Below are 25,578 nucleotides of genomic sequence, written 5' to 3'. Positions count from 1 at the left end.
ACTTCCAGAAAATTGCTGTTGTTAAATGCGTATTTGTTTGTTTTTACAGTTGGGGATTATATACCGGGACATTAAGCTTGAGAATATTCTCCTTGATTCTAATGGCCATGTGGTGCTGACTGATTTTGGTCTGAGTAAGGAGTTTGTGGCTGATGAAGTGAGTATTATCTGTTCATTTAAAGTTAGTAATAATTGATTGTCAATGCGAATGATCTGTAAAAACTAATCTACAGAACAAGCACTTCACAAGACGGTGTCAGATAGGTGATAGGTTTTGGTGCATTGGCCCATTTTGACATGCATGACTGTTTTTTGTTTAAATTTTTCTTATTTGAATTACAAAAAAAAAAAATCTTTGGTGGATACATCAGAAACTCCAGCTTTAAACAAGACAATAGTTGCTCTGTAAAATATAGCTGAAGTCTTCTAAACAAACCAATAGAATACACCCACATAGTAACCAATAGAGAATCAAAAGCATAGCTTCTATACTTTATATAATGTATGTAACGTTGGCCACTATGGAAGTCCCTTGATTTTACAGCAGTGATCACAGGCATCTACTCCCTACAATTTTAGATAATAATGCTTTTTCTTTTCTTTTCTTTTTCTTTTTTTTTTTTTTGCTCAATGTAAATTAACTTGTAATAGATAATGTGTGGATTTTAAATGTGGAAGATTTGCATTCTCAGTGTTGATTAGAACTTGTTTAGTATTAAAATGTGCTTAATGGTATTTAAAGTCGTTCACCTCCTACTTACAAGTAAATGCTATTTATAAAGCAGTAATGATTATATTTCACACTACTAATTATTCAAAATAACTAAATGTGAACCTCAATCTATTGCTAAGAAATTTTTGGTTTCGCTTTGTTTTTTGGAGCCACTTTTGGTGATGCTCAGGGATTACTTCTAGCTCTGCACTCAGGAATCATTTCTGGTAGTGCTCAGGGGACCATATAGGATGCTAGGGAGTGAATCCATTTGGGTTAGTTGCGTGCAAGGTAAAGTGCCCTACTGCTATACTATCTCTCCAGCCCTCAAAAATTCTTGGGATAGGCCAGAGAGATAGAACGGAAGTTAAGGCAGTTGACCCTTATGCAGCTGACCCCAGGTCAGTTCCCTAGCATCACGTATGATCCCTTGAAGCTAGAGTGAGGAATAAACCCTGAGCACCATAGGGTGTGACCCAAACCTCTCACTTCACATAAAAATAAAATGATCATTGTAGAATATAGAATCAGTAAAAATGAGATGGTACAGGACTTCACTATAGACCACATCATTCACGGTTTCCAAGTCAGGCGTATCTATTTCTGATGACTTAATTGCAGTATAATCAAATCAGTCTTCGGTGGTTTGCATTAGTGCTAAAATTATAAAAGCTAAAGGTTCTGACTGCTTTTCATAATGATATTGATCCAAGTTACATATTCAGTTATTATTTCCTGACCACCTCACCTATGCCAAATACTGATAACACAATGAGAGGAGTACATTGAAAATAATCTCTGCTTTTATGAATTTGTGGCAGTTATAATATGTGTAATGTGTTGATTCCCTCTTTGTAGGAAAACCATAGTTAGAATAGTTAATGTTCCAAGGAGTCTTTCTGAACACATTACTGGAAAATTCTTTCTCACTAAATCCCACTCTGCATATGAGAGAGAGAAATGAAATGGGCAAGAACTTCAGGACAAAGATGAAAATAACTAGATTTGGAAGGGAAAAAAAACAGAAATACTAATTTCTGCAACTGATTGAGCAGTCCCTTAAACAGCTGAATCTTACTGATTCTAGTGAAGTCAATGCTGCAAGAGACCCCAAAGCTGGACCTCTGACCCCTGAAAACAGTGCAGGAGTGGGGGATTTACAAGAATCTTTCAGAGTAAAGAGGAAGGTAATATAGGACCCTAGATAAGAAACATCACCCCAAGATTTCCTCTTTACCCTGTTCCCTAAGGTAGCCAGATCCTAAGGTAGCCATGCAGCCCCCAGACCTCTTCCTGTACCAGAGACTAAGAACAGCAGCATTCGTGGCTTTCACTCTGGGAAGCAGAAAACTAACCATCACAGGTACTGTCAGCCCATGGCCTGACCAGTCAGTCATGCTGCCCAGCCAGGTCTGCTTGCAAAGGGCTGTGATGGCCTGCCTATGTCACCAAAGCATATCACATCTTTATTTCCTATTTTGATAGCCATGTTTCTTGTCATTGGTGGCTTCTGCCCTTGGCCTTGTCTGCAGCTGGCCTGGGTTCAATCCCTGGCATTGAATGCCTAAGCCCTATCAGGAGGGATTCCTGATCACTGGTTAGTGGGAACCCCCCCAAAAAAATGAAACAGGAAAGAAAAAAAACACAGTTCTCTGAGAATGTGGCCTTTCGGCTACCGTGGCATCAGGATTTGGTCATCACCTTCTTTCCTCTCTGGACTCGTTCAGACACTTGCTCATGCCTCCATCAGTATATCTGGCCAAACTTCCATCTGCCAGACAGGAGACTCAGCTTGGCTGAGCAGGTAGCCCTGCGGTGATGAGGAAACCTCAGGGAGTGCTTTCAGCATGCGTAGCTGATCATTTAGCACCAGGCAGAAGTAGTCTCTGGCCATGGGGAACAGCAGTGCCTGAGACTGACCAAGACAAAAATTAACCAGAAGCAAACATTGTTCTGAGTTATTAGGTTTTCGAGAGACCCAACCACAGATTAGTTCAAAATGCTGTGTGAGCATCGACCAGCTCTCTCTCCTAAAAGAAAAGTCGAATAATTTCTGCTCCTCATGTCAGGAGAATGAAGGGGTTCAGAGTGACATCAGAAATTTTTAGGTAGGACACCTGCCTTGCACACTACCAACCCAGATTCAATCCTCAGCATCCAATATCATCCTCCAAACAGAGCCTGGAGTAACCCCTGAACATTGCCAAAACAAAAACAAATGAAAAAAATAAAAAGAATTTTCCAGAGTGTAGTTGTTTAGTTTAAGAAATGAGATACTAGGGTTGAGTCCAAAGCAGATAAGTAGTCGATACTGTTTGCACAACATTTGGCTGAATCAACATATTTTGCTGCCATTTAAAGCCATATTTTCCCTTGTTTTCTGGCTCCCCCGCATCACACTCATAGATGGCCCAGGCATGTTCCCTTGGCCCCATGGACGTACTGTCATTCGAGACTTAAGGTTTAACTTGGGTGGGTTGGGGATGGCTTTTTTTCTGAATTCCCTAATTTTTTTTTGTTTGTTTGTTTTTTTGGGTCACACCTGGCGGCACTCAGGGGTTACTCCTGGCTCTCTGCTCAGAAATCACTCCTGGCAGGCTCAGGGGACCATATCGGATGCCAGGATTTGAACCACCATCCTTCAGCGTGCAAGGCAAATGCTTTGCCTCCATGCTCTGTCTCTGGCCCCCAGAATTCCCTGAATTTGAGCCAATGATCTTTTGCCCCTAGTTCTTCCCAGCATCTGCATTGTACCTGCAGAGCCCTTTCCATCTGAAAACATGCTTGTTTTTATTTGTTTGTTTTTTGGGTCACACCTGGCAACGCTCAGGGGTTACTCCTGGCTCTACGCTCAGAAATCACTCCTGGCAGGCTCGGGGGACCATATAGGATGCCAGGATTAGAACCACTGTTCTTATGCATGCAAGGCAAATGCCTTGCCTTCATGCTATCTCTCCTGCCCCTGAAAGCATGCTTTTTGGTCTCTTGTGATTACATGTCATTCCCTTTTTCATGGACATATTAGCCCATTTCACATAAATCAAAAGTATCATTTTTCTTGAATGATTCCCTCCAAAACCCTAATATCTAGTCTACCTCCTTGGCTTATAGTTAATCTGTCCTCTTAAAACCTCTTTACTCTTTCTATTTTTATTGCTGTTTAAAGATGCCCAATCTCTCATCTGCAGTCTCAAAGTTTTTAAATTGGACAAGAGATAAAGAAGTTATGATTGATATACATAGTGGGATAGTAGGCAGTTGTAAACAAAAAAAAATCATGCATTTTACCACTTAGATGGATGGAGTTCTGGGGTATCATGCCTAGTGAACTCAGTAGGAAAGAGATAGATGCAGAATGACTTCTCGATAGATGCAGAATGACTTCTCTCATCAATGGAACAAACAATAAGAAAGCCAAAAATGGGCAAAGGCAACACAAGTAGAGAGCTGATCCATAGAACTGAGCTTATGGAGCAGGGGTGGAAGGAACAAGGAGGGGCCTTTGAGACTTTGGTGGGGAAATGGATATGATGTTGGATATATTGGAATTATATATGTATGCAAGAAATTAATATTGCAAGTCACAGAACCTCAAAATGTTTTAAAATGGGGATGATAGATGGATGGATAGTTGGAAGACTGGCTGACTGGCTGGCTGGCTGGTTGGATGATGGATGGATGGATGGATGGATGGATGGATGGATGGATGGATGGATGATAGGCTGGATGATGGATGGATGAAGGGAATGTGTATGTATGTATGTATGGTTGGATGGTTGACTAATGTCCAGCGAATAAATAAAGGTAAAAAGAAAAATCCACTCATGAAGGGGGTGTTCTTTTCTATAACTGAAACCCAACTACAAACATGTTTGTAACGGTGCTTAAATAAAAATATTATTTAAATAGAAAAGAAAAATCTTCTCAGACTCCATAGTTGTTTCTAACTACCATATTGTTCTCCTTTCTCTGCGCATCACTCGTCTTATCACTACTACTCTACTTTGGTTGAACTTCTCCGAAACAAACCTTCTGACCTCAATTTTAGGTACTTGTTATTCTTTCTCTTACTTTATTGCCTCCCAGTGTTGAATTTGAAATGGTTTTTTGCCTTGCCTTTAGTGGTATCACACTCCCTGACCTTCCTTCTTCTTGTTGTCTCTTACGGGTTCTTCTTTTATATAATCACAGTGAAGTCCTAGGCTGTCCTTTTAAGCTTTAATTTATCTCTCTGTTTTGTTTATTCTCAAATAAAAATGGTCAGTCCTGACCTCACTCTCTCTGACTGCAGAAATGCAGATGCCTGTAGTATATCTCCACTTGATTTTGTCTTTAATAGCTCAGGCTCATCCTTTTGAAAACTAAACTAATCTTTCTCACCCAAATTTGCTTCTCTTTCAATACAGTGCAGTGTTATGAATTGTGAATTATGCCCTCTTTGGTCTGGGAAATGTGTTTCTATTAAATTTTCAGGAATTGGCGTGCTGTTGATGTTTGCAGTTTTTGTTCATGGTATAACCTATGTATATTCATAAATTTAATAATTCAGCAGTGGTGCCCACTTCTGAGCTAGATTTATATGGGCACTAGAAGTATAGGGCTAGTGTCTTGACACATAGCCCAAGATATACTACAGTAGATAAAGAGTTTGCTTTGCCTACCTAGGTTTGATCCTCTGCTCCCCATATGGCCCTTTGAGCCCTGCCAAGAGTGACTCCTGAGCACCACTAGATGTGCTTCCTATTCTCTAGATAGTACATGTAACAATTTTTTTATCCTCACAGACCTATATTCTAGAAGTATTCACTAAATATTCAGTCACTTATAAATAATAGTTTGCTAAACTTAATTATATATAGGACCTAATTGATTTATCTTAGAAACCTTAAAATTCTTCTGGATAGGGGCCGGAGTAATAGGTAGGTGCTTGCTTGAATGCAGCCAAGGTTCAATCTGGGTTCAATACCTGGGATCCTATATGGTCCTCCAAGTCTGCCAGGAGTGTTTTCTGATACTAGAGCAGAAGTAACCCCTGAGTGCTGTCAGGTGTGCCCTCCCCCCAAAAAAAGAAAGATAGAAGTGGGGGAGCTGAAGACTGAGCATTGCCTCAACTCATACAAAAGAAAGTGAGAGAACAGCAGTAGACATGCCCTTCACAAACGCCTCTTAGGGCAGAGTGAAATTGTGTGGAAAACATCGTAGAAGTGTGAGCTGGTAGAGAGAGTTCTGCTCAGTGTGATTTAGGAGAAATGACAGATGTGTTGTGCTGGTTGGCATAATCCTGAAAGAGATTCAGGGCACATGTAATAATGACACCAGAGTGACAGAGGACATGGCTGCAACAGAGCCTTTGGCGAGGTGCGCTCAGGGCATGGGCAGAAATGTAGCCTCAGCCACTGCCTTGGCCACTCCATTCTTAGAGCCAGGGATTTGATACTGGCCACGACTATGTCTGGCTGGCAAGACATGGCCCTGGGAACATAGAGAAGGTCGTTTTTCATTGCATCTATTGCCTCACTGAGGCTGAGGAAGGGAACGAGTCTTAAGATCATATAAAATAACTAGCAAGAACAGTAAGAAACTGAATTAAGGGGCCGGGTAGGTGGCGCTGGAGGTAAGGTGTCTGCCTTGCAAGCGCTAGCCAAGGAAGGACCGCGGTTCGATCCCCCGGCGTCCCATATGGTCCCCCCAAGCCAGGGGCGATTTCTGAGCACATAGCCAGGAGTAACCCCTGAGCGTCAAACGGGTGTGGCCCAAAAAACCAAAAAAAAAAAAAAAAAAAAAAAAAAAAAAAAGAAACTGAATTAAAAGGTTAGGTATTTCTGGGGCTGGAGTGGTGGTGCAAGCTGTAGGGTGTTTGCCTTGCATGCATTGACCTAGGACGGACCATGGTTTGTCCCCTAAGCCATATGGTCCCCTAAACCAAGAGCGATTTTTGAGTGCAGAGCCATGAGTGGCCCCTGAGCATCACCAGGTGTGGCCCAAAAAGAAAAAACAGGAAGGAAAAAAGGTTAGGTATTTATCTCTTTCTTCTTGTAGTGGCAGGGTCAAACCCAGGGCCCCCAAGTCATCTCCCCATCTCCTGAATGGATTAGGGAGCAAGTATTTCCCTGGGCAGTCTCAGAGGCCCACCAAGGTTTATGAGCACAAATTAAAAGTGAACACGAGCCACCCAATGGTTTTGTTTTGCTTTAAACAGGGTAGCTGCACAGGTACAGGCCACAAATGGGCAGTGGTTGAATTTCATCCTGTTTTATGCCCTGCTTTGCTGGTGTATAAACAGCATGTCACCTTGTGCTCCTAGCATGGACCCCAGTGGAAAGCCTTATGGCAAATGGCTTTTCTGTTTGACCCCTTTTTGTAATCAGTTCCTACTGGTTAATATGACTCTTTTATTGGTTGCAGCTGCTGTAGAATGTTTTGATGTAAATTATCCTGCTTTCTACCCCCTACTGAGATACATGAGATGTATCTCATATATCATAGTATTGCTTTTTTTTTTTCTTACATTACTGATTTGTTGAACTTTTTCAAATATTGTAGCTGCCCATCCATAATGATATATTTTACAAGTTTGTAATGGCATATTTCACAAGTAAAATGATATGTTTACAAGTTTATAATGATATAATGATAATTTATATGTTTATAATGATATAATGATAGATTTACAAGTTTTGTAAGGATAGATTTTGCAAGTTTACAGTTCTTCCACTTGTCTTTTCACTGATGTTTTTGCCACTATCATGCAACATTTTCCTATAGTGACATTTACTTATTTCTTAAAGTTGGCTTCTCTAAATCTTTTAAAAATATTATTTTTTTTTTTTTGGTTTTTTGGGCCACACCCGGTAACACTCAGGGGTTACTCCTGGCTATGTGCTCAGAAGTTGCTCCTGGCTTGGGGGACCATATGGGACACCGGGGGATCGAACCGCGGTCCGTCCAAGGCTAGCGCAGGCAAGGCAGGCACCTTACCTTTAGCACCACTGCCCGGCCCTAAAAATATTATTTTAATTGTAGTAAAACAAGATTAAAACCACCTTCTTAATCATCCTGGACCATCTGATTGAGAATTCAGCCCAGCTTATTCACTGTTCATGGCATTCTGGGGTCAAGCTCTAGAACTTCTTCATCTCGCGAAGCTTAACTCAACACGCAGCTGGTAGCAGCTCCCTATTTTCTTTTTCTTTTTTTTTATTTTTTTTATTTATTTTTTTTCCATTTTCTTTTTCTTGGCATCCTCCAGCCTGCTCCCCATCTCTGCACCTGACTACTTTAGGCCACCTAACTGGCATCACTTGCATTTCTCTATGGGCTGGCTTATTTGAATCAGTAGAATGTCCTCAAGGGTCATTTATGGTGCAGGGGTCCTCAAACTTTTTAAACAGGGGGCCAGTTCACTGTCCCTCAGACCTCATTGGAGGGTCTGACTATAGTAAAAACAAAACTTACGAACGAATTCTTATGCACACTGCATATATCTTATTTTGCAATGAAGAAACAAAACAGATACAAATACAGTATGTGGCCCGCGGGCCATAGTTTGAGGACCACTGTAGGGTAAGACAGAATTCCCTCCGTTTTATACTGAACACTGCCTTACTGTGTGCCTGTACCACTTCTGGTTTCTTGATTCAGACCCCTGCGCTCAGGGGTTATTCCTGATTCCTCAGGAATTATTTCTAGAAAGGCTCAGGGATGCCAGGGAATGAAACTCGGGTCAGCTGTGTACTAGGCAAGCATCCTACCCACTGCACTATCATTCCAGTCCCTATTTTTAATTTTTTGAGGAGACTCTACACTATTTTCTGTTTTCCATGCACAGAGCACACCAGTTCTCATTCCTCCACTTCCTCACCTGTGCTTGCTACTTTGCCCTTTATGGCAAGAGTGAAACATCCTGACGAGATGTGAGAGCGCCTAATAAGGCAGTATTTATATTCCTAATACTATGGACTCTGTTTCCATATGTTTGTTGACCATTTGCATATTTTGTTTAGAGAAATGAGAGCAAGAGAGAAGTAAGAGACCATAGCAACAGAAACCAAGGGGAGAAAGCTCAGGATTCCTAACCGCTTCATCCTTTTTCTCTCATTCTCTCCGACTCTCTCCTTCCTCTTCCTAGGCTTGTCTGTCTTTTTTTTTTTTTTTTGGTTTTTGAGGCCACACCCGTTTGATGCTCAGGGGGTACTCCTGGCTAAGCGCTCAGAAATTGCCCCTGGCTTGGGGGGACCATATGGGACGCTGGGGGATCGAATCGCGGTCCTTCCTTGGCTAGCGCTTGCAAGGCAGATACCTTACCTCTAGTACCGACTCACCGGCCCCGGGCTTGTCTGTCTTAATAAGACTTTGTTACTTCACAGCAACTGTGAAATCAATGTGGGCAATTTTTGTGGATTGAATCTTCTAATTTTATTTATTTATTTATTTGGATTTTGGGCCACACCCAGTGACACTCAGGGTTACTCCTGGCTGTGCACTCAGAAAACGCTCCTGGCTTGGGGGAGCCATATGGGACATCGAGGGATCTAACTGTGGTCCGTCCTGGGTCATCCACATGCAAGGCAAATGCCCTACCGCTGCGCCATCGCTCTGGCCCCTGAATCTTCTAATTTTAAAATGACCAATGGATTATTAAATATTTAGATATTGAATTTGTCTCAAACACAGTTGGTCAGGTATTACCAAAGTTGACCACATCCCCACACACCACCACTACACTAGTACTGCTTGGGAGACATCCTGAAAAAAAAAATAAAAGTAGAAATAGAAATTTACAACTCAAAAACCAGATATTTTTATTTAGTCTGTTTGGAACTCTGACAATATTCAAATTAATTTCTCAACGATATCTTCTAGTTATGAAGTCTCTCTTTAATTGAGTCTACTCTTTATTCTGCCTATTTTTATTAGTATGCTTTTCAATTACGTAACTATTTCTAGTGTTCCATTTGATTTGTGTGTGTGTGTGTGTGTGTGTGCTTTTCTAATCTCTTCTCTATTGATAATGTCTCTGCTACTTAGTTTTCTAGGTATTTTCCCTCCATTGTATCTCTCTAGTTGGACAGCATACTTTTATCATTTTTTTATCTTGTGATTTTAAGTGAATTCTACGTTTTGTATCTGCAGAAATCTAGTTTACTTCTTCTGGGGACTGTGGTCTTTATGCAATTTGTGGCCCTCTGGGTGGGATTATTTCAGTCCTGTCATCCATTCCTGAGGATCAACATATGGGACCAGATTGCCTCAAACTGTAAGGGCAGAGGGAGAGTAAATTCAAACCCACAAGAAAAAGAAGCCTAAGGATTTAATTTCACATAAAGCATTTATTTGTGTGTGTGTTTCCAACTAGAACCAAGATATAAGCTATTATAAGGGGTGAATTGATATTTTTCTACAATTTTCTTTCCCCAAGAGCTTTCATGCTGCCAGTTAGGTGAGTTATCTTCTTGAGCCTTATTGATGGAGACAGGTGAAATGCTAAATTTTGTGATGCAATAATTTAAATGTTCTCTTCAGCAGTATTTATCTTAAACTTGAAAAAAAGTTCTTGCAAAACAGTTAATTGACTAAATAAATTTAGTCTAAAAATGATTTTATAGTATTCTTTTGTTAGTAATTCTATCTTCTGGGACTAGAGAATTCACTTGCCCTGTCTGAGACTGGCCCAGATTCAATCTCTGGGACCCCATTTGGTCTCCTGAGCACTACCAGGAGTGATTTGAGTGCAGAGTCAGAAGTAAGCCCTAGAACTGCTGGGTATTGCCCCAAAACCCTCCAAAAGAAAATTAAAATAATTCAGCCGATAAATGCTCTCCAATACATCCATTTTTCTCCCTAAGAAGTATGTATAAAACATTCTTGATTACTTTTTATGCAGATTTATATGGAATGAATTTTACTTATATTTAATCTTTCTAGTAGTTTGATACAAACTTAACCCTTATTATTAAAATTATGAAGAAGATAATGATATTTGATAGATGAATTTATATTACTTATTAAATAACATTTTTCTAATAGTTAACAATGAAGAAAATTATCTGTAGACCTAAGCATAATTGAATTATTTTTTTTAGTTTCTAAGGAATAATAATCTTCCATAATATTATCACATACAAATGAATCTTATGAACCATAGTTCTACTTCTATTAATATTTATGTCTATGAAATTATATATTCAAAACACATTTAAGTAGATCACACTCACATTCTCTGCAGCTTGCTTGCCCTTCTGCCGACAGAGACCTCTATAACATAACTAGAATAATGTTCTTTACATTGCTGGGCTAGAGAGATAGCATGGAGGTAGGGTGTTTGCCTTATGTGCAGAAGGACGATGGCTTGAATCCTGGCATCCCATATGGTCCCCTGTGCCAGCCAGGAGTGATTTCTGAGAGTAGAGCCCGGAGTAACCCCTAAGCACTGCCAGGTGTGACCCAAAAATCAAAAAAAAAAAAAAAAGACAATAAAGGGGAAAGCTTTTCTTTTAATCTTCCTGATGAAAGAATAAGGAATCTATTGGAGACTAGAGAGATAGTACAAGGTTTACAATATTGAATTTGCTCTCAGGGCTCACTCTTGATAGGCTCAGGGGACCATGTGGGGTACTGGACATAGAACCCAAATCAGCTGTGTTCAAGGCAATCATCCTACCTGCTGTATTAACTAAAATTCTGGGGTTCTTTGTACTTTTTAATTTTTTAATAAATTTATTTAAAGAAAATGCATCACATAGTTGACATGACCAAAGCAAAGTTATTTAAAAAATAGAAAATAGAAAAACTAAAAAAAAAATGGAAGAGAAAGGAAAGAAGAAAAAGTTCATTAACATTTAAAATTAATCAAAATTAATTTTGAAAATTTTGTATCACCAGTGAACTCATTAAAGTGATAGCAATATGTTTAGTAAACTCTTTTTTTTTAATGATGAGTTAAAAAAATACAGTAAAAAAAAAAAGGTGTGAGAGTGGCAATTGTTGTTGCTTGTATAGGTCCAGCAAAATATGAGGGAAATAGAAAGGAAAAGCCTTGGCCTAAATACAAGGAGACCTTACCCCTGACTCATTCACTATGGTACCAGTAAAATTTTTTGGCACAATAGCTGTTGTTGGTGCCCAGTTTCTGTAGTTAGAGATCCTGGTTTCTGTGCATATCCTACATCGAAGTCAGGATGATGTGGAGCAAGTCAGGATGATGTGGAGCGTCCTCTGATTTCACCTCGCCATTAGAGGGCAATGCGGAGAGTGCTGCCCTGCAAGCAGATTGTTGCTGTTGCTAAGTCGCCTCTTTGGAGCAAGTCGATGCCAGGGCAGTGGTAGGGTCTTCCCAGGTAGAGGTTTGCTTCCTGGTGATGTTAGAGACAATCGTGGTTGTTTCTGTAGATGGTATCTATGGTTCAGGGGTGAATGGACAATGCCCATTCTTCTGATGCCTGAGCCGGGTCATTACGACAATGTTCAGGGCGAAAGGCCCCACTGCATTACAAAATTTGTGTGTTCCTATCTCTATTAGATAAGAACGTGTTTGCATATATAATATTTTCCATTTTAATGTGCCTGTGCAAAAGAGGAACAATGCCACAAGGTATTATTGGTGCATATGGGGGCCAAGGGAACAAGTCCAACAATCCCCGTAACTTGGTTCTAACATGAACTTTAAACAGAGAGACTGTTCTACCAGAAATCCTTATTGAACAGATCGCCAAAAAATAAATAAATAAAATCTGTTTTTAATTAATTCTTCACCTGATACATTAAATACCCTTTTCGAAATTTTAAGAAATCTTCAAAATGAAAATAACTCTCTTTAAAAATGTCTTTTGGGTGGGGCTGGGAGACTACCTAGGTTCAATCCCCGTCATCTCATATGGTCCCTGAGTGCACAGTGAGGAGTTACCCTTGAACACAGCTGGGTGTAACAAAAAACAACAAATAAATAAATAAATAAATAAACATTAAAAAACTGACAGTTTTGCTTTATTCAAACTAAACATGCTATTGGCAGTGCTAAACAAGGTGGTATGGTTGGAAAAGATTTTTTATTTTTCTTCTTTTATTTTTTTAGATTGTTTATTTTTCATCTTTGTATTCTTTGTGCTCCTTCTAGCATTTGATCACTTTTCCTTTTCAAGTTTCCAGTGTTTTCTCCAATTTTGCCTCACTAGAGATAGTCACTTATGCTAAAATATCAGACAGCTCATGGTACCCTGTTTAGGATTACATTTTTGAAAAAGGATGAATAGGGAATCAGATAAACAGGTACATGAGTGGATGGACGGACGGACAGATGGATGGAAGAAAGGAAGACCATTTTAGGGTTTCAGGTACATGATATTGGTCCAGAACTCATACAGCAGAGGTGGCATTGCCCAGGAGAGGATAGAGTCTGTCTCTCTGCAGATCTAAATTCTGCTGCAGAGACCCCCACTGCTGGCAGACAGTGTGAACTTTCTTTTACAATCACTGGTCATGGCTAACATACGATCAAGTCTCTTTTTATTTGTTTGTTTAAGGCTGAAAGAGCATATTCCTTCTGTGGAACTATTGAATACATGGCCCCAGATATTGTCAAAGGAGGAGATTCAGGACATGACAAGGTACGTTCTTTTCATTCTTTTTGGTTGTTTGTCTAAATCTGTTCAGCTGAAGGACCGTTCCAGCAAGCCTAGTGCACCTTCTCAGTGGCACGTTCCAGTGTTGGTGAAAAACTGTCATAGTATCTCTGCTTTGTAGAGCAGAACATGCTTTAGCTGATATTTTATAGGGAAAGAGCCTAGAAATTTCTGCCTTTAGCTTTGTTGATTGTCTCTGCAGTAGAGATTACCACTGTAAAAGTCCTGAGAGAATAAAATGAAAACTCAGCATAGTCTATATTTCTAAGCCTCCTAAAATTTTTTATTTTCCTCCCTTCCTGATTCCCTGTACATGTACAAAATAATGATTAAAGAAGAAGCTTCATTATGTCATTTGATAATACCTAAGTCATTCTATTCCTGTATTAAAGGTTTTACATTTGTTCTGTCTTTGTGCTTTGTTAATAATTTTTTCCAAATGAGTAATTTGACTATTCCTCCCTCTTCCCCTTTCAAAGTCCTGTATATAGAATACCTTGGTAGACTATTTAGAGAAAGATTAGAGGAATATCCTAACTTGGAAGAATATTTGTTCCCCTGAGTAATGAACGACTAATGATATATTTAGAAGCCTGTTACACTTCAAGTTTATGTGTATTGGTTTCAGGCCCAAACTCTGATTATAGATCTGTACCTCTTTAACAACAGGGCTTTAAATCAGTCAACATAGCATTCAGAAGAGACCAGAGAGATAGTACAGAGGGTAGAGTACTTGCCTTGCACACAGCTGGCCTCGGTTCGATCCTCAGCACCTTATATAGTTCCTTGAGCACCACCAGAGTGATCCCTGAGTATAGAGCCAGGAGTAAACCTTGAGGATCCCCAGGTATGCCCCGCAAATAAAACAAACAAAAAACAGAAATGTTCAAATAGTCTCCAACTCAAATGGTTAATAAGACATGTTTCACTTATTTCATAAAAATTCTCTGCACTATTGAGAAATCTGAGAAAGATTTTAACTCTTAGTTTTGTAGATTATCTTCTAAGACCCAATGAAACTAACTTTTAGTTAAGAAACCTAGAGGTCTGGAATACTCAAAGTTCAGAGTACTAGTTAATGACTACTCTCTTCCGATCCTGCAATCCCAAGATGCAGGTGAGTTAGTTGAGTAGGATAATGGGCACAGTTCTCATCTCCATGCATCTCTGAGGAAACTTCTAGTAAACCCTCTACCTTAATTATTTTAGCCCACCTGTCCTCTTTAGTATTATTCCTACCTATATTTTAAAGTTAATCTGTAAGTGGGCCAGAGAAGTAGTCTAGTGAATAAGTTGCTCTCCTTGCATGCAGCCAACCTGGGTTCAATCCTTGGCATCCCTTCTGGTCTCCCTTGTACAGCCAGGAGTAACCCCTATAATCACATGCTGGGTATGGCACCAAAAGGAAAAAAATAACAAAGAATCTCTAAGCTTGTAAATTTTGCATCATTTCTTTGAATCATTGGCCATGAAATCTGGAAGCAGGTAGCTTAAAATTTAACATTTAATATCTCATTGATTTAAAAAAAAAAAGCTCATATGTTCAACTATCACTGAAGTTTTGACATGCCTAACTACAAAAGAACTAATTTTTCATAAACTTAATAAATTTTTTATTAATCTTAATTTAGGTAACTGAATTTATCAATAGATTTCCATTCTTTTATTTTATATTTTAAATCTCTTCAGGCCTCCATGGATGTTTTTAAGAGTTATAAGTTCAGGGGCCGGCGAGATAGCATGGAGGTAAGGCGTTTGCCTTCCATGCAGAAGGACGGTGGTTCAATCCCAGCATCCTATATGGTCCCTCGTGCCTGCCGGGGGCGATTTCTGAGCATAGACTCAGTAGTAACCCTTGAGCGCTGCCAGGTGCGACCCAAAAACCAAAAAAAAAAAAAAGAAAAAGTTATAAGTTCTATCAGAGGAATTGATTAGAAGATTATGAAAAGTATCACCCTTAGATTATTGTTTAGTTATATTTTTTAAAATGTTTAAGGCTTTTTTGGGTCTGAGTAATGAATAAAAATATTAATTTTTATTTCCCCTTATGAAAAATCCAAACATTTCATTTACTTAAAAATGTAAAAAATTGTTCTCAAATTTAATTTTTCTTAATTAGCCAAGAAAGCAAAATCACTGCTATTTGAGGAAATGATGAAAATGCTTTTTAGTTCACTGGTAGGGTTCACTGTGTTGAAGTTTCCTTATTTCCATATCTATCCATCAATGTCTGTCTTGAATACAATCATTCACTACTCCTTATACAGAAAAATCTGTTTGCTAAACATTTTCAAATGTTCTGCTTTTTTGTTCACTTTTTATAAAATATATATTCAGTACTATCCTGAAGCTGAAATTGTTCTTTCATAGGCTGTTGACTGGTGGAGCTTAGGTGTCCTAACGTATGAATTACTCACTGGGGCCTCTCCTTTCACTGTCGATGGAGAAAAGAATTCCCAAGCTGAGATATCTAGGTAAGACTTAACAAAATAATATGTACATTATTTCTGTATGGGGCAGATCAAATTTCTGCCATTAGGCTGATGGGAAATTTTTTTTTTATAAATAGACAAAATGAGATCTTTAAATTGTGTTTGAGTTTTGTTTGGGGGCCACCACCACCCCACCACCCCACCACCCCCAGTGCTCAGGGCTTACTCCTGGCTCTGTGCTCAGGGATTACACCTGGTTTATTTGGGATACCATCTGGGGTGTCAGGGATCTAACCTGTTCCAGTTTCGTGTAAGGCAAGAATCCTACCTGCCGTGCTATTGCTCTAGCCCCCTGTTAAATTTTGTTGTTGCTGTTTTATCTGATGGGGTGATCCAAATCGTCATCCTGAAAATTTTGGGCCATTAGTGATATTACTGAGATAGGATTGTAGTCATTTTCAACTACCCTTTATCACAGCATGATGATGCCCCAAGGTAATGGATCTCCTGAACCCTAGATATAATCTTCCTTTCTTCCATTGTAGAGTAGCAGTTACTTTTCCTCTTGCTCAAAAAGGATACTGGGTGAAGTCAGGACTGGTCATGACTGAATAAGCTTCTGCCCTGAGTCCACCAAAGGATACTCAGGTCCTGGCAACCCTCCTAGAGCAGCTATCCAGTTGTACCTGAGTTCCATTGGTTCTATTTGACTTGGAAATTAGTCCCTAGATTTATGGTCCTCAGGCTGGGGCAAGGTTATTTGTGCTCTTTATAGGAAGCGGAAACAGTCATAGTTCTGTCAGGTCCAGGTCCTTGCCTTTGTCATAGAAAAGAATCTAGGATGGCATGCAGTGAAGCATAAGAAAGTTTTATGAAGGATAATAAGCTTGGACTACAGGAGACCAAGTGTGATAAACCAACTCAGGTGCCAAAGGGTTGGCTGGGAGGGGTGGATATTCATGAGAAAGGGGGGCTTCAGTGGTCAGGATGAATCACCCCAGTTAGCAGCATTGTCCCCTTTCTTGATTTTGAGATTTCAGGGTCCCAGAGTCTTCCCCTCCACTTCAGCAGGACTATCATCTACCAGTGGGGAAGTGTTCCTGTCCCTGCCACTAAGCCCTGCTGGCAGCTCAGCCTAGAAGCAGGAAGCAAGTGTTGCCCCAGCAGAACACAGCAGAACACAGGCCTATTAATGAGAGTCCCACTCCCATTGCTGCACTTGATTCCCAAACCCCTGAATCCTGGGAGGTTGGCATCATATCTGACTCACAACATATCCCACCTCCCAGAGAAGCCAGTCCAGCAAGGAATTGCCACCTAAAGCTGTGCCATGAATTTTGCAAAAAGCTATGCCATGGTGTTGTCTAGCTGTTGATTTTAGCAGCATGGAGAAGTTAGTGAAACCAGTAAGTTCCATGAGCCTGGGCCTGTTAGGCTACTCCCTTGACTGGTGTATATATTCTTTGATCTGCTTCAATCTTCTATGGAATGAATGACAGTGAATAAGGGTTCTTGGGCCTCCAAGAACGTTGATTTTGGGGAAAGCACCCTATGCAGGGAAGGTTTTGCTGGCATCTATTGCAGTGAAGACAAAATCCGGCCCCTTTTCTGCATCGAGGACACTCTAGGTAGTGAGCCAGGTGCTCTGTAGCTGACTGATCATTTCAGGGTGCGGTCTCAGCTATAGCTGTCTGATCCCCCAACCCCAATGGAATGGTTGTATAGTGAAAACTCACTGCTGCTGATCAGTGTTACCAGTCCGTTGAGTACTCTATGGCTGCCATAGCCAGGCCATCCCTTGCAAGTGGCACTTCAGCTGTAGAGCCATGGGTAACCTCCATTCCTCCTGTCCTGGCCACAAGGCTCATGAGCCCATTGGTACCAACAGGGATCACTGCAGAAAGATGCTAAATGCCAACCACATTAGGTCATCCTGGGAGTTTTGATCCCAAAATCCTCCTCTCTGGTGGTAACATTTATATTGGACCCATATAACTTATCTCTCTACTCCAACACCATTGACCCTTGGCTCTCCTTGTCACAAATCTAGATACAAGTTTTGGGCTAGATCAGCAGGTAGTATAGCAGCTAGAGTACTTTCTTTGCAAGTATCTGTCCTGGGTTCAATCCCTGATGTCCTATATTGGTCGCCCTTTGTACCACCAGGAGTGATTCCTGAGTGCAGAGCTAGGAGTAATCATTAAGCTTTGCTAGGTGTGGCCGCAAAACAAACAAAAAATAATAATAAGATAATCTACAAGCAAGTTTCTTTTAAGTCTCTGAGCATCCAAGCAAATTGTTGGTGTGAAATTGCACACCTGGGCACATCTGACTCTCTCCTTTCAAGCAAAATGAACCATCGAGTCCAGAAATCTTAGCCCTCAGCCCTGCCCCTGAGGATTTTGTTCCCTACCCCCTCCTCATTCCCTCAGGGATATCCCAGCATCAGTACTGGTCTTTGCTATGTTTTGGAGTCTGCAGAACCATCTGTAAACCAAACCTATGCCTCCTCTTAATCACTATGGAGGACCCCCACAAGACTGCTGAGACAGACTAGAAAAAAGGAGGCAGTGAAGAGGAAGTGAGGACTATCTGTACCATGTCTTCATATAACTTACTAGTGCCTTCAAGACAAGCTCGGGCTGGTCACAGATGTCACAAACATCACAGACATAGTAGGGCTGGCGTCAGGGGGACTGATAATGCCCAGTTTAAGCAAGGCAGATTGTACACCCACCCACAACTTGGGGGGCCTGAGTTAACTCTCGCCTATTCTCTTTTAAGACCTAGAACCAAGAGCTGTTTCTCAAAGGGGGAGTAGTTTCCTGCTAGAAGGTATAAGGAGATTTGATCCAAAATTCTAATAGTGGGCCAAGGAGAGGACTCAAATGATGGAGCACACGTTTGTTTTTGCATGGGGCAGGCCCATATTTGACACCCCCCCCCAGCACTTCAGGGCCTTGTGTGTGTACCATAAGGAGTGATACCTCCTCCTCCTCCAGAGCTACACATAGCACCTGAGAAATGCCAGGTGTAGCTTCCTCACCAAACAAAACAAAAAAACAAAACAAACAAACAAAAACCCAAACCTATGAACCTAATAAATTTCTGTCTTAAGGGCCTGTGCTATGAGTTACCTAGCAGGGTCCTTCTGATGCCTCTCACTGGCTCCCTTTCTGCAACTGACCCCTGGGTACATTGGATCCTGAGGATGCAGAGCAGCTTATAACAAGCCTGACCCAGTGCAGAGCTTCCTCTTGAGGTGGTCATCACTCAACATCACCCCTGTTGAATGGACCCAAGGACTCACTCCATGAGGGAAATTTGTTGTTTCCCAAATGCAAAACAGTGACAAGGCCTTGTGCCACCCTTATGGCTGTAGGAATTTTTGTACACTTTCTGAGTTTTCTTCACTCTTCCTCTCTGGATCTCTAGAAATGTCACAAAGGGACAAGGGGGAAGAAGTAAGCCAAGTAAGTATATGTAAGGGACTTTTGTGGGACTCAGCATGCCTACCTTTTTTTTTTTTTTTTTTTGGTGAATTAGTCTGTTTTCGGTTATGACTACAGGAATATTTCCAAGGAAATAGCCTTCAGCTGTTTTAGAACATGCTGTTGCCTTGGGTCGACCAGTTGGCTTTATGGTTCTCAAAAGAGAAAGATGGCCTGGATCAAGTCTTAAAACCTAAACTTAGGGTTTGTACTAGAACTTTAATGTTTAGAGGCACTTGAATAGGATTCTTTTTGCCTTTAGCTAGTTAACTATCTATTTTTTCATATGATTTGTTTTAGAGGTGTGTGTGTATATTTGTGTATATTGCGTGGCTTAATATTGTTGGTGATCTTGTTACTGAAATTTGCAAACTGTGTGGTAAGTAACTGAACTTTTCTTCTTGAATAATCATTTTTGAATGTCTTCACTGATGAAAAAAATCTTTTATAGTCTTCCTTTTTAGACATGCACTGTTCAGATAAATGGTATCATTATCATGTCCCCAAACATCCTAATTAGCTAAGGCTTTTTTCCTCACCATTGAATCCTTCCACTCCTTAATTACTTTGACCTTCCCTGAGCTGTGCATAATTTTTATAGTTTTTTCTTCCAGCTTCAAAGTAACACACTATTCAAGAGTCTGCTTGGCCTATTGTCCACAGTTGATTGGCTAAATCAAAATATAAAAATTTTTGGTTTATCAGATTTTAAAATCTAAGACTTTAGAAGGAACTTGACTCCAAACTGTAAAGCTCTCTCAGTCAATGCCCCTGAGAGTCCTCCTTTGTGTCTGAGCATCCCTGAGGACCACCATCCTGGCATCCTCCATCAAGCTGTGTTCAAGGAATCCCCTTCTATTATGGAACAGCTTTAGGTAGGCCCAATTTTCTCTCCCTTAAAGCATGTATTTCTTGCTGCTCTGCACTTCAGTCTTGGTCCTCTTCTCTAAAGCAGTGTTTGCAACTTTGGGTTTTGTTTTGGGGTTCGTTTTTGGTGTGGAGGATGGGAATCAATCTGCCAAGTAGTGTTCAGAGGGCCTGGAGACCACCTCTAGCAATAATCGATATTCTATGCAAGAACCTGAGGACATGGTGTTGCCTGGGCCTGCAGACCAAGCCTGCCTGGTCACACTCTGTGGCCGTGTTGCAGCCAACATTTAAAAGCACCACGTAGAAGACTATAGAGGTGGGAAAGCTCCATTTTATTTATGTCAGGCCCCTTTGAGCTTTGCTGCAAAACTAGGACCTAAATGAAGGCAAGAGCTTCATTCTATAGAATATCTGATGGGGGGTGGTGCCTTTTCAGGCAGCTGGCAGGAGAGCACAGAAGCAGAAAATCCCACACATGCTATTTTGCAGAGCAGCTGCTGGACCACCTCAAGGACATGAGCCCATTTGGAGGACATTCCCAGGTTACCAGGATTATAGTGAGATGGGGGCCATCACAAGGACAACTCTGCTTGTCAGGGTGCCCAGACTCAGCTGTACCTCCGCAGCTCCTGCCTATTTGAATTGTGGGCAGAGCTCTGTTTTCCACTGGGGGCCACCAGGGCCACACCAAACAGGACTGTGGGGACCAAGTGGTGCAGGGAATTGAATTCAGGTCCTCCTTATGGCAGCCACAAGCACCGTTCTTTGGCTCAGGTCCCAGACCCATGGGTAGAATTTCTTCTAGGGGTGAGTGGTGCTGCTTGCGGGGTGGCGCTCTCCCAGGCACTAATGTGGCCATCCTGCTTCTGCCTTCCCTCCAAGAAAAGGGGCTCCCCCTGGGGCTCTGCAAACCCCATTTCCAGGTTGCCCCTCAATATGGAGTCAGGTCTGGGGTGGGGCTTCCCCTATTCCCCAGCACCACACAACATGGGGGTGGGGTTCTTTATCCTACTTTATCTGCCTTTAAAAAATATTTATCAGAAGAATAATTTGAGAACTGGAGAGGTAGTTCAGTGGGCAGAGCATTTCCTTTGCATAAAGCTAATCCCCATCTGACACTCGGCATGGCCAGGAGTGAGCAGAGCCAAGGATAGCCCCTAAGCATCATGGGGGTGATCCAAACACCACCTCCTCCCCTAAAGATGTTTATGCAAGATTTGCCTTCCATGAATAAAGAGGTGTATGCTTCATCTTTGTGTTCTGTTGTGTGGTGTCACATAGATCAGGAAGTATTGCCGAAATGAAGCTATGAGAGGCTGAAGTGGGGCCCCCACGAAAGGCAGAAAATCATTCTATTGCCTGTTTTTGTATTAACTGTGAACTAAGAATGGTCTGGGGGTGAGGCGGGGTTGAGTTGACAGTGCTCAGAGTTTACTCCTGGTTTTACAATAAGGAATTATTCCTGGTAGTGCTCAGGGGACTATATGGGAGGATGGAGATCAAACCCAGATTGGCCACTTGCAGGGCAAATGCCTTACCCGCTGTACTATTGCTCTAGTCACAGGTCTTTACATGTCTAAATGCTTGTACAGTATCAAAAGGTAAATTTCATGGAGCTAGGTACATATTACAATGAGTAATGCTCTTGCCTTCCTCGTGGCTGATCTGGGTTCAATCCCTGGAATCCCATATGGTCCTCAGAGCACACCAAGTGGTGCTTCTTGAGTGCAAAGTCAGGAGTAACCCTTGAGCATCACCAGGTGTGACCACAAACAAACAAACAAAAACAGCAAAAAAAATAAATTTCTTGCTGGTTGAAAAGTAAAGGGAATTTATATTCCCATGACCACCTGCCCAATTTCAGTTGAGCTGCCTCATGTTTATCATCTCGGCCCCTCCAACTTCCTCCCTTCTTAGAGCGACACAGCTGAGTATTTGCCCCAGAAATGGTCCAGATGGTAAAGCCAACAAAACTGACTCTCCATCAAGCCTTGCAGTAGTCACCTACCCTCCTCTGCTAAGTAGCAAGCCACCTCTGAAGAGAGCAGCTTCAAGCAAGTCCTTTCTTTGTAGTGGACTGGGCACATCTTGGCTAATCTCCCAGCTCATCGAGTGCACAGACTGCAGTCAGGTGGCTTCCTGAGCTGGAGTCACTTCAGGAAGTCACTTTGGGAAGAAACGAGATTCTTTCCTGACACCCCTGGCTGCTGGCAGCCTTTGGGCCCTCTGGGTCTTGGCCTGGGGTCTTGATGTCTTGCTGGCTGCAGAGCAAAAACCCCTCTGGGTGGTTAGTGACTCTCCAACATCATAGCTTCCTCAAAGCCTGCATCCAGAGGAGCCAGAAGCCAGAAGATGGTGTTTATAATCTTATCCTGACTCTGTCTCAATGGGTCATGAGAAGCTCACCTGCCCAGGTCACAGCCAAGGAGAATGAGGCATGGGAACAAGGAGATAGTGGGCTTAGGGTACCGGCTTGAGGATCTGCCAGCCAAAGGTCCTTTCCCAGCCTGTGTGCCTACTTGACTCAGGCACCTGGTGGCCCTTCCAAAAAGCATTTTTCTGTAGGTGATTGTTTTAAATACATTGACCTTTGTGCGATATATGCTCATGTAATCTTATAAATATCAAATCGCAACAGTAATTCTGTTTCTTTCTATTTGATCCACGCTCATATCTCTTATCATCCCATTTGTATTTCTTAAAACTTCTACTTGTAGATAGCTTGCTTTTAGAGACGCGCTCAGAGTAATAGAGCTGTATTATCTCTTACCCTGTTATGAAAGTGATCGGATTAATTTTCTCATTATCTTTCTTATTCCTCCTAATAGCTTTCTGGTAAAAAAAACAAAAAAACTTTTACTGACTTAATTCTATCAAGCCTTCTTGATTCTCCATAGGAAGAAATAGCTCTGAGTTATTTCCAGTTCAGAAACCAAGCTTTAGGTTTCTGAAAGCTTGACATGCTGGAACACATGTTTTACATGTAGGAGATCCAGGGTTTGATTCCCAAACACCAGGAGCAGATTGGGAGTAGCCTTCAGCACTGCTCCGTTTAAGCAGAAAAACCGAAAGAAGAGAAAGAAGCCAAGGTTTGTGGATGAGATGAACTTGCAGCCACACTTGCCCTTGACAGTGGGCCAGCTACTGGGGGGCTCACAGTGATGTGGGTCAAGCTGACAGTCACACTCACAGGACACCATAGGCTGGCATCAGGCTCCATTTTTACTCACTGAACTTTCTAGAAGGCTCTAGATTGGAATCACAGGCCATCAATATGGCAGCTTTAGCCATCTTTAAGGAGTCCTTCCCACTGGTGGCACCCAACTCTGGCCAGAGTTGGACACGATGAGTCAAGTGTTCACCATGAGAATGAGGAGAAAGGTGCTGATAGACCTGTGGGGTGGTCTCAGCACAGGAGCTGGTCGGATCACCACCAGAACTCAACTTCCACAGATGTCCAGAGCAGGAGAGGAAACACCATGAAGCCGTGTTCCCACAGAGCAGTTTAAACATCTGGGATATCATGCCTCTCATATCCTCTCCAGGAGTTTTTCTGGGTCAACTGGCCCAGTTGTCTATTCCTGACCTACTGATGTCAAGCCCCCCAAGCAGGTGCCCCAAGATCAGACTTTCCCTGAAGCCAAGGTTTGAGTGGCTGTGGTAGGTTTCTCTGCCTCTCCCCCCACCCCCAGCTTTAGTTTTTTTTTTTTTTCTGGCATTTTAAATTTGGCAGTAGAGGGTTGAGCCATACCTGGCTGTGCTCAGGGCACACTCCTTACCAGGCCCCGAGTGGTTCTTTCTTCCCTTCTCCAAGCCTGGTGGGGGCCATTGTCACCTTCTGTGTTCCAGTCCTGCCCCTTATACGGAAACAGCCCAAATAACTATTATCTTGGATAAAGAAGTTGCAGTTTTCAAACACCATGGAATTCTATCAGCCACAGGAATAGCCACAGGTCATGCCATTAGCTCCAACTTGGATGAAACTGGAGGGCAGCATGTTAGTAAATAAAAGCAGAGGGAGAAGGACAGATTCCAGATAATGCCACCTGTCTGTGGTGGAGAGAATAGCAAGACTGTCCAACAGTAACCGGGCCCTTGGCCCTGGATTTATGAAAACAGGATTACTGAGCTATGTTGAGGGGTGAAGAGGAGAGACAAGGTGGAATAGAAGTGATGTAAGGACAATGGTAAAGGACTTAGGCTTTTCCTTGGATGGTAAGGAAGGTGCATCTGAGTGGGACTGATTCTGTTTGGGGGCCTCCAGAGCTCATTCAGTAGATGAAGCCACCCATGTCAGCCTTGTGGACCACACTTCTCCCCAGTGATTTAGCAAGTTAAAAAATTTAACAAAACTAACAGGCTCAGTCCCCTCGGACTCTTGAGTCCTGCTGAAGCCAAAGAGAGTGTCAGCAAGTATCTCTCCCCTGATGCTCTGGCTCAAGGAATTCTTCCTATAGAAAGTGCATTAGAAATGGCCTGAGTGGCAGCCACATTGTGTTCCACCTGAGAAGTGATGCTCCAGTGTCTTGCAGGTGTCGTGAGAACACTGAAGGATCTGAGCAAGAGAGCCGCTGGGTTTTTCCACAGGATGTTCCATTCAGATCCTCTTTGGTTTAGCGATGGCACTGGATGTGGAATTAGCCCCACACTAGGGTTCTGGAAGGATCACAGCATTGCCTGCACCTCTCTTTTCAGCCATCTCAGCAGCCCCTGTTTACCATATTAGACTTACCCTCCATGCCAGGGATAGCCAAGCCAAGAGTACCGTATTTTCTGGCGTATAAGACGACTTTTGAAACAAAAAAAGTCAATCGAAAATACCACCTCACACCAGTGAGGTTGGCTCACATCAAAAATAATGGGAACAACCTTTGTTGGAGAGGATGTGGTATGAAAGGAACTCTCATTCATTGCTGGTGGGAATGCCCCTTGGTCCAACATCTATGGAGAAAAGTCTGGAGAGTGCTCAAAGAACTTAGAATTGAGCTGCCATTTGACCCAGCAATTGCTCTCCTAGGCATATATCCCCAAGATGGAAGGACATTCATTCCAAAATACATATGCACCCCACTATTTATTGCAGCACTCAGTATAATAGCCAAATCTTGGAACCAACCTCGATGTCCAACAACAGATGAATGGATCATTAAGATGTGGTACATATATACAATGGAATATTACATGGCAGTTAGAAATGATACAATCACAGACTTTGCAGCAACGTGGATGGACCTAGATCATGTTATGTTAAACGAAGTAAGTCAGAAGACAAAAGAAAAACACAGAATGGTAGCACTATTCTGAAACACCTAGAACACATAAAAAACAAAAAAATGACATTGAAGAAGCATAACTGCTAGAACCACAAAGAAAGACTTCATAAACTCCATTCCCTGATCTGCACAGCCACCAAGATCTTTAGAAACAGGTCTGATTTTACCATCCAAGATAAAGTA

General features: G+C 41.7%; 1 protein-coding gene across 1 annotated transcript in view; it reads left to right on the top strand.

The window, feature by feature from the left end:
- Positions 1-25,578, top strand: part of RPS6KA5 (ribosomal protein S6 kinase A5) — a 190,419-nt gene that overhangs the window by 128,380 nt on the left and 36,461 nt on the right. The window contains exons 5-7 of the mRNA XM_049769792.1: positions 50-157; positions 13,231-13,314; positions 15,700-15,803. Coding sequence (XP_049625749.1) covers positions 50-157; positions 13,231-13,314; positions 15,700-15,803 — 296 coding nt within the window. The remainder of the gene's footprint in view (positions 1-49; positions 158-13,230; positions 13,315-15,699; positions 15,804-25,578) is intronic.

The sequence above is a fragment of the Suncus etruscus genome, chromosome 3 (assembly GCF_024139225.1).
Source record: "Suncus etruscus isolate mSunEtr1 chromosome 3, mSunEtr1.pri.cur, whole genome shotgun sequence".
NCBI lineage: Eukaryota > Metazoa > Chordata > Mammalia > Eulipotyphla > Soricidae > Suncus > Suncus etruscus.
This window is presented reverse-complemented; position numbering and strand designations above follow the sequence as displayed.